General features: G+C 50.1%; 1 protein-coding gene across 1 annotated transcript; it reads left to right on the top strand.

The window, feature by feature from the left end:
* Nucleotides 1-8,227: 8,227 nt before the first annotated feature.
* Nucleotides 8,228-8,890, top strand: CLDN24 (claudin 24). The gene has a single exon (XM_028099860.2). The coding sequence runs from the start codon at nt 8,228-8,230 to the stop codon at nt 8,888-8,890; it is 663 nt and encodes a 220-aa protein (XP_027955661.2).
* Nucleotides 8,891-9,606: the final 716 nt, after the last annotated feature.

Below are 9,606 nucleotides of genomic sequence, written 5' to 3'. Positions count from 1 at the left end.
TTCTCCCCTGGGCACGAGACCCAGAAAGCCGTAGGGACGTACCGCAAGCACATCGACTCAGCTCTGCCTGAACCCACCCTGCCACCGGGGCCAACTGCTGCCCGCGAGCTCCCGTCTTGGTTAAGAGTGTCACGGTCCATATATTAACATTGAGAGCTCTTCCTCTCCACGTTACAGATCACAGGGGTTAGTGACTACAGCGACCTTGACTATCTCTTCTTGCATGTTCATTTTCACTGCTCTTGCCCTAGATTAGACCCTCATGGTGTTGCGTTTACTACTGAAGAAGCTTCTAACTGGTCTCTATCTCTCTAGCTCATCATCAGTGTCTCGCTTCAAATCATTCCTAGAAGGGCAAGACTGTGTGTTTCTCTCTCTCTCTCTCTCTCTGTTTTTTTTTTTTAAGTAGGCTCCACGCCCAGTGCAGAGCCCAACACAGAACCTTGAACTCATGACCCTGAGATCAAGAGTCAGATACTTAAACAACTAAGCCACCCAGGTGCCCCCAAGACTGTGCATTTCTCTCCCTCTCTCTCTCTTTATAGTCGGCTCCACGCCCAGCGCAGAAGCCAACTGGGGGTTTGAACTCATGACCCTGAGATCAAGAGCTTACCTATCAAGAGTCGGATACTTAACCGACTGAGCCACCCAGGTGCCCCCAAGACTGTGCCTTTCTTAATCAGGGCCAAGCACAGCGCCTCACCCATAGTAGCTGCTCAATAAATATTTGTTGAATAACTGAATGACGGTGACCCCGGCTGGTGTTTCTAATGTCCCCTCCCCTCATTCCCTGTGCACCTCATCCACCCTCAGGCTGCTCGTCAGGATGTGGGAAGAGGGGCTGGGATGGTCCCACCATGGCCTTGGCCTTGAGTTTGCTCCTGTCACCATCCACCTGGGGTCTCGCCCTCCCGCCCCACCCTGCCCAGTTTCTACGCATGGCAGGAGCTCGGTTCACGTTTGCAAGGACTTTGGTCTCCCAGAGAAAGGACAAGTGCTCCGAGGACTGGGGCACAGCTGGGGATTGGACTCCTGCCGGAACCCGGCAGCCTAGGAGAGCGGAGGCCAGGTCTCCCACTTGCCCCTGGTCCTAAGCATGTGGGTGGGTGCTTCAGGCCTCAGCCCCCCTGTGAAATGAAGCTGCTGCGGTGTCGGGAGTCCCCAGACACTCACCTCCTCAAGAGTCGAGGTCAAGGTCGTCCCACCTGTTAACTGGAATTTAGCCGGGAGGGCGGTGAGTCTAGACGAATGCTTGGAGAGGACTTGCAAAGAAAAAGAGCCCAGTTAATCCCGAGATAGGGGGCTTTCCATTTCTCTTTGTGTAGCGGGTGGAGACGTGTCTCGGGCCCGGTCGGGTCCCACGTTCCTCCCGGTGAAGCCCCTTTGCTGTAGCGGTTTCTACCTTCCCGTCTCAGGCAGTCGGTGGGGTGCCGTGGGTCCCTGGTCCGAGGAGGAGGCACGGTTATCTGTGACTGCTGGGAACAGGCAAAGCTTCTGGACGAGATGGGGAGGCGGTCGGGACACCGGGCAGAGATTGCTTTTTACAGTATTAAAATGAGTAAGGGTTAGATGAGCTTTGGTGTTAGATGGGTTTGGGCTTCCCTTTCCGCTCTCTGTCTGGGAGGCTAATTGGCTTAGTGAAGCCTCCGATTCCTTATCTGTTAAATGGAGGTAGGAAGGTGCCTACATCGCCGAGTTCTTGTAAGGATAAGGAAGATGAGGCAGATAAAGTCCTGATCCTAATGCCTGGCGAGCCATGAGTGCTCAGGAAATACTGGCTATTCCTATGACCCTTTAATGTGTCTTGCGCTCCTATCGGCCTTCACTCTCCAGAAGGGAGAGCTCACAGGATTCTGGAAGCATGAGTCCTCGCCAGGCTTGCAACAACATCTCGGCTGGGGCTTCGGAAGACAGAAACATCAGCTACCCGGGCTTTCAGAAACGCTCCACCCCCACACCCCCTGGCGATGAGAAAGTTTTTGATGTCCTTCTCCGCCCCCCCCCCCCCTTTTTTATTCCAATGGGCAAGGACTGGAACTTTTTCCTTTTTCTCTCTTCCCAAAATTGTTTGGTGAAAGTTTCAGGGGCACTCAACTAATAGATTGCCTGGCAATTATAAATCAAACCAATCAAGTAATTGATAAGTACTGTGAATTTTAACACAATTTTTTTTTTTTTTTAAACCGTCAATGTTTTAAATGTCTGGGGACCTGAGAGCCTCAGAGCTGGTGCTGTTTGGGAGGAGATTGGACCAGAGAAGCGTAAGGGGGACGTCACTTCAAGCAGAACAGCAAAACTCAAGAGGTAGGTGGTGAAGGAAGGGGGTTGGCCAAGTCTAAACCAGACTGATGGCCTTTCCACCTTGTCTGAGGCCCTGAGGCTGAGTTTCAGTGGGGGTTGTGGGCTCAGCCAATGATTCTGAGGGGTCTCAGGCACGAGCTCCTGGTGGCAAAGCCCAGGGTCTTGGTTCTCAAATGGTAAGCATCAGAATGTTTGAAGGTTCCTGCAGGAGATGGTTAGCGCGCAGAATCCTGCAACCCCAGCTCCCTCGAGAGATTCTGAGCTGTGATGTGATCTGTGATTCACGTCTGGGATGTGCTGGAGCTGTCTCGTGCTGGCTCCAGCGAGCCGAGGGTTAATTTTTCAGGCATTTTGGGAGTGGGTTGTTAAACACAGCCGTCTTCAAAATCGAATTATAGAAACTTACAATTAAATTGTATTAAAAACAAAAGTATTTATTAATACTCGGGATTATCATTGCCTGATGATTTTAATTCAGTTCTTACCTATGCTCTTGAGGTTATTTATGTCCGTTGGATCTATTTGGTAGCAATACCATGTAGTGGTAGCTGCAGTGTATCTCTTCCCAACTCCACCTTCTGTGACTTCACATTGGTAGCCTGGGATTGGTTGCAGCAAGAGTACTGACGCCATGCAAATTGGCAAAGCCTATAAACCAGGGTTCCCACAACCCAAGAGCTGCTGCTAAATGTTTACGCGCACACCCCTGGGGGCAGGACCCAAAAATCAAGCTGGAATAAGCCCCTCAGGTGGCTCTGAATCCCATGGCCTTCTTGGATCAACATTGCTTGGTAGTGTAGACTCGGGGATCCAGCCCCAGCCTACCTCTGTGCTCTGGGAAAAAAATTTAGGCGCCTGCATCCAAAGCTCTGTAAATGACCTCGTGACCATGGACAAGGTACTTGCCTCTGTGTGCTTCAGTCCCGTCATCTATAAAATGGGTCTGCTGCTAGGTGCCTCCCGCATTCAGTGCTTGAGGGGATGAAATGAGCTAACGTATGTTCAAGTCTTCAGAACGGTGCCTGGGAAGTAGAAGGCACTTGATAATAGTTACCTATCCTTACCCTCTGACAAAAGGAAAAAAGCTTAGTCCGGCAGAGGCTTCCCCCCCTTTTATAACATTTATTTTTCAGGGCACCTGGGTGGCTCAGTCGGTTAAGCGTCTGCCTTTGGCTCAGGTCATGATCCCGGGGTTCTGGGATCGAGCCCCACATCGGGCTCCCTGCTCGGCGGGGGGTCTGCTTCTCCCTCTGCTTGTGCTCTCCCTCTCTCTCTCTCACAAATAAATCAATAAAATCCCTCTGTTCTCCCCCTGCTTGTGCTCTCTCTCTGTCAAATAAATAAATTAATTTAAAAAAATATATATATATATAACATTTATTTGTCTTCTTTTGAGAATCCTGCACGGGTTGTAGAACATTTAGAAAAACAAAAATAATGAAAATGAAGGAAAGGAAAAGTCTCCATCTTTAGGACCCAGTAAACATTTGGGTGCACCTCCAGCCCTTCTGTCATTTTCCCAAACCTAGAATACGTCCTTCTTGACACCCTTCCGGAATAGGACACTCTTGTTTGCTAACTCATGATGTGTGGGCAACATTTTCTATCACTGGTCATGCTCAGATAAACCAGGACGGGCTGTGTCATCAGCATTACAAAAGGTAACTGGCCGTGGGATGGGCATCTGGGATGGGCATCTGGGATGGGCATCGGTCACCCTGCCGGGATTCTGTGTTTACCTTCATTATCATTTAGAAGGACCGACCTCATTCATTTATTAAACAAATATTTGTTGAGCGCAAGGCAGTGTGCTTTGGTTGCTAGGAAGACCACGGGGTGTCTTGTCTTTATTGGTGAGCTCATCGTATTAATAGTGAGAATCTCTATACAGCAGGACAGGGAATATTTAAAAAAAAACGAAATAAATTATAGGTTTCTTTTGATCAAAAAAATTGCGTTTGGCGGGAGGAACCCCTTTGTCTTTACTCTTAGGTCAAAGTGACAGGGAAGCTAAGCACCTGTTAGAAGAAGTCCTGATTCTCCTCTTTATCACATGCCGGAGTGCTTGCTGGGGGTGGGGTGCCCAGGGGGTTTGTAGTCTGTTGGTGCCCTCCTGTCTCACAAATGCTGGTTCTTAGGGTCTTAGGATATTTTTCCTCCAAGATGCCAAATGAAGCCGACTACTTCCTCTTGTGCTCCCCCCACTGCTCGGGGGGTGGGGGTCGGCACGCTGGGCCTGCTGGGAGATGGGCAGTCTTTCCAGAGCTAAGGGTTTTTTTTTTTTTTTTTTTTAGGGTAATTTTGAGATCACAGGATTTGTGTGTCTCCACAGACTTTAGACTCTAATGTTCTCAAAAGCGAACATGCCCTGCCCTCCCCCCGTCCTTGCCTCTCTTCAATCTCTCTTCTTGCACACCTTCCCCTGCAGCAGGCTTGCCCCCTGCCACGGGTCACCTGCTGCTGTGGTTTGGCCTCAGGTGGGCTTGTCCTTGCGGCTTCTGTGTCTTAGATGATACAGAGAAACTCACCACCCAAGGCCCAGCTAGGTCTCTAAACTGTAAAAATGATCACATCATACCCTTGCTTAGAATCCTTCCAAGGCTCTTCATGATCTATAACTCCGAATGATTTAGCTTGCATAACTGTGCCCCAGGTCCCAGCCTCACCTTCTAGGGGCTCCCTCACTCTCCTGCCGTGCCCCACCCACCATCTTTCAGGAGCAACCCCAAGCACCCGAGCTTGCCTCCCTCCCCTGAAGCAGCCATCCTTGCCTTACTTGGCACCGTCTCTGTTAGTCTTCCCCTTTGGGCTGGTCTCGCTGGAGAACAGACCTTTGCACGTCTGGCTCTCACGTGGTACCTGGCAGAGAAGGGATCTGCACACCTGAGGCTGAACTGGTGAACCCTAGCGGGGACTCCTTTGTCTGTCGGCAGCCCCGGGCAGTAGGAAGGGCAGGGTCAGCCAACAGAGGGGTGTGTGGTGCGGCCGGGCAGGGGCGGCAGCTTGGGTAGAGCCCATCGAGTGTGCACAGCGCAGACGGTTTGGTTATGTCCACAGACTTCATCGAGAGCATAAAAACATAAACCCGAGGACAGAAAGAAAGGTCAGCTTCTCCATGCAATGCTTGCCATGCATCCCCTGCAATGTAGATTTGCTCCACAGCGGCACGAAGCGGTCAATCTGATTGACGTTTTTGTGACAGATTTGTTTTCCAAAAATGGCCGCCAAAGTTCCTCCCGTCCCAACGTCCTTCCAGAACCTTGCTACTCCTCTACCGAGAGATGGAGGCGAGATGGAGCTTCTGTTTCTGGGAGCTTTCCCCTGATGTGTGGCTTTCGGTAAACTGAGGTTTTAGCTTTTCGATGAACGTTCCGGAGACAGCGATCATGTAGTCCTCCGTACACTGAACAGTGTGGTGGTAGTATTTGTTTTCTGAATTTCACCCCGACCCCCACCCCCACCCTGGGAGCAACACGGGCTGAGAAGCTAGTGTCCCTCCCCCACCCCCGCCCCACCACTGGCACTGGCCCATGGAGGTGGGAGCTCCTGGGGGTGGGGCCTTGCACTTTCCGGTCCCAGGGATGCTGCACTGGGCTCTCCTTTGCCCCGAACATTCACACCCCCGCTCCTTGCAGTTCTCTGAATTATCTTGTTTCCTGGTGGCCTCTTCCTACTGGACTGTGAACCACGAGGGCAGAGGCAGGGGCAGGACGTGCATCCGTCCTGGTCTTGATTGTGTCTTTAGCACGCAACAGTCTGGCCAGGAGGAGGTGCTCAAAAATATTTTTCTAAATGCTGAAAGAACGAATGAGTTGAGGGAGCCCTTAGAGGTTATCCAGGCCTGCCCCCCACTGTGGCAGAAACCTCCCCTACGGTAGCCCTGACAAGTGAGAATTAGCCTTTTAGAAAAAATGTTTATTTTTTTACTCTACACCCAATGTGGGGCTTGACTCACAACACTGAGATCAAGAGTGGCATGCTCTTCCGACTGAGGCAGCCAGGTGCCCCCGAGCATTACGCTTTTTTTAGTTTATTTTTAACAATTAAAAAAAGATTTTATTTATTTGAGAGACAACGTGCATGAGCAGGCAAGAAGGGCAGAGGCAGAGGGAGGAGCAGGCGCCCCACTGAGCAGGGACCCCGACGTGGGGCTTGATCCCAGGACCCCTGGATCGTGACCTGAGCCGAAGGCAGACACCCAACCCACTGAGCCACCCAGGTGCCCCGAGAATTATTCTGAAACACCTTTGGGAAGGAGAGATCACTGCCTCACACGGAAGCCTATTCTATTCCATTAAAAAAAAAAAAAAAGGTTCATCGTGATGTCAAGAATCATCTGTGACTGTTAAGGATTGCTCTTGAGAGCTTTCTGCATCCCCGCTGCCTCCCAGAAGGAAAGCTGTAGCTCACCGTTATCCCAGCGCATGGTGGTGAGGCCCTGGACAAATCACTAGCCCTTTCTGGACTCTTCTGTCTTTGTGCCAACTGGAACCATCTCTTACCTTAGCGCACTGAGGACAGCAATATACCTAAGGGATTCTGAAAATTTGTAAAGTTAAGAACTCCTCTTCTTTTTTTAACATAGGATGCTGGAAAATGCTGAAGAGAGCACCATTCACCTCATGACTCTGAGGCTTACGGGGCTACATCAGGATCGGGGTTCTGTTTTTCTCCCATCTCCTGTCGGGCAACATTATAAAAGCTCTTCTCTGATCCTGGATTAGACTCAACCATGGGAGGTGATGGGCAGTCGTTCTCTCTCAGCAGCTTAGAATCTTCCAGGCCACCGGCTCCTGCATGTCCTGTCCCACACCAGCCCATCAGATGCCGCCTTCCGGCTGCACGCGCAGGAGGCCCGGGGCCCTGTGCCGAGTGGGGTCGGGTGTGTGGGGCCTGGCACCGCTCTGGGACTCTGCAGCATGTGGCTTCTTATCCTAGCCAAGAGGCCCTGCATTCTCTGAGGGGTCACGTCTGCAGAAGTATGCTGTCAGGGTGTGGCCTAAATCAAAAGAACAAACAAGATGACGCCTCAAAGGTCAGCCCTCTTGTGGCTCTTGTCTCCACACCCAAACCTTTGTCTTGGACCTGCCAGGAGTCTTCCGGCCTGGCGTTGCTTTGTCTGTGCGGCTTCACTGACAGCAAAGACAGCTCAGCTGTGAACAAAAAAATGCCTCGCAGATGCTAAGAAATCATGCGTTACCCCGGGTCCTCAAGGAGGATGGAGAAAAATCTTAGAATGAAATCCAGAGCTGCCTGGGATTCTCCCCTCCTCACCTAGCACCTCTGGGCATCTGTCTTGGGTCTTTTTCATTTGAATGAACCCAGTGAACCAGCCTCCACCTTTCAAAGGAATCTGAGGCAACTTTTCTGCCAAGTCCCCACTGAGTGCCTGTGACACTCAAGAACTGGGCCCGGGCTCTTGTGTAGGTTAAGGAAGTCCGAGAAGAATAAAGATTATAGGGAAACAGTCTACCTTTCTTTACAAGGTCTTGTTTTGCATCCCTGAAATCTCAGACTCAGCTACTACAATGAAGTCCTGTTGCCGAAAGGGCTGGCCTTTTATCACCACTTAAAATCTAATTAATCCATATTGAAGCACAAAGATTTCTGTTGTATTTTAGGGTGAGGGGTCATAGAGCCCTCTTTGTTCATCCTTAGACTTATAATCATCAAGCATTGGGGATATAATTTTACCAAGCAAATGGGAACGTAACAGATCAAATCCTTATCAGAGAGCCTAACTCATAGTTTTAACAGGGTCCTTCGTCCTTTACATGAAACATTATATTCGAGAAGAACAAAAACGCATTTCAGAGTTTCCAAAGAGTTAATGGCCAAAGCTTATATTCCAGGCAACATAGGACCAAGATCGTCACACTCCTGTCAACCACAGACGACAGTGGCCCACGTAGTAAGATCTGTTAGAATGGCTTTCGTCTTTAGAGTAGCAATGCAATTTGTTGGACTTTTACTATCTTTGCTGGGATGGGTTTTGTCCATGATCACAACTTATTTGCCACAGTGGAAAAACCTCAATCTGGACTTAAACGAAATGGAGAACTGGACCATGGGACTCTGGCAGGCCTGTGTCATCCAAGAGGAAGTGGGGAGGCAGTGCAAGGCCTTCGACTCCTTCCTGGCTTTGCCCGCCGAACTCAGGATCTCCAGGATTCTCATGTTCCTGTCCAACGGGCTGGGGCTCCTGGGCCTGCTGGTCTCCGGGTCCGGCCTGGACTGCCTGAGGACTGGAGAGACGCGGCGGGGCCTCAAGAAGGGGCTGCTGATCCTGGGAGGGATTCTGTTCTGGTCAGCAGGCCTTTCAGCCCTGGCTCCGGTGTCCTGGGTCGCCTACAAGACGGTCCAGGAGTTCTGGGACGAGACTGTGCCAGAGATCGTGCCCAGGTGGGAGTTTGGGGAAGCCCTCTTCCTGGGCTGGTTTGCTGGGCTTTTCCTCCTCGTGGGAGGGTGCCTGCTGAACTGGGCAGCCTGCTCCACCCAGGCTGCCCCAGCTTCGGGCCACCAAGCAGCGGCAGAAATGCTAACTCGGGGGCCATACCTGGAAAATGGAACCACAGACCTGAGAACGTAAGACTCGGACGGGACCAGAGAGACGCATCTTTCCACATCAACTGTGATGTGGGCTCTGCGCTAGAAAGGGGTCTTTGTTATGTGACTAAATCCGTGCTGCTCACACGTTCTCATTAAATACCTACTTTTCTATTCTAGATCTCCCCTGCCCCCCCAAATCTGGAGAGGTAAGAAAGAGGCAAGTCTTATATCTAAAAGAAAATTATCGTGGTAAGCATTACATAGGTATGGGCAAAAATAATTTCATCGATCTGGTTATTTAAATCAAAATGTGGTGGTGGTTGTCCATTGTAATCAGTGTTAAGTTTTAATGTGTTAACTTTATGTTAGAAACTTTTTTGTTTTTATTGGTAGCTGGAAATAATAATTAGTTTCTACTTCCTAAAGGAAAACCCAACCTGAAATCCTTTAAACATTCTACATTAGCCACAGCACATGTTCAGCCTATCCAGAAGTGTTATTTCCACAACAATGACTTTGGTCTTCTTTGAACAGAGACAGTTTGTGTCTAGGACATTAACAGGCATGCTGTGTGACAGAACTGGATGAGGCTGACGGTTTTCAGTACTTTATGGGACTCTCACACTCAAAATACTGGCCGGTCTCGACCTCTCTTGTCTCTTCCTTCAAAAGTTTCAAATCAAAAAGAGATGAACAATTCCAAAAATGTTTTGTGCTTGATGTCCAGACATTGACAGTTCCCACTTGCCCTAATAC

Source organism: Eumetopias jubatus, unplaced genomic scaffold (genome assembly GCF_037043125.1).
Source record: "Eumetopias jubatus isolate StellerSeaLion01/CBP00866 unplaced genomic scaffold, mEumJub1_p1.0 scaffold_2, whole genome shotgun sequence".
Taxonomy (NCBI): domain Eukaryota; kingdom Metazoa; phylum Chordata; class Mammalia; order Carnivora; family Otariidae; genus Eumetopias; species Eumetopias jubatus.
The sequence above is the reverse complement of the archived record's forward strand: the minus strand, read 5'-3'. Positions and strand labels throughout refer to the sequence as shown.

What these genes read in the sequence shown, in the direction of transcription:
- CLDN24 (XM_028099860.2), top strand. Translation starts at nt 8,228, where the DNA reads ATGGCTTTCGTCTTTAGAGTAGCAATGCAATTTGTTGGACTTTTACTA.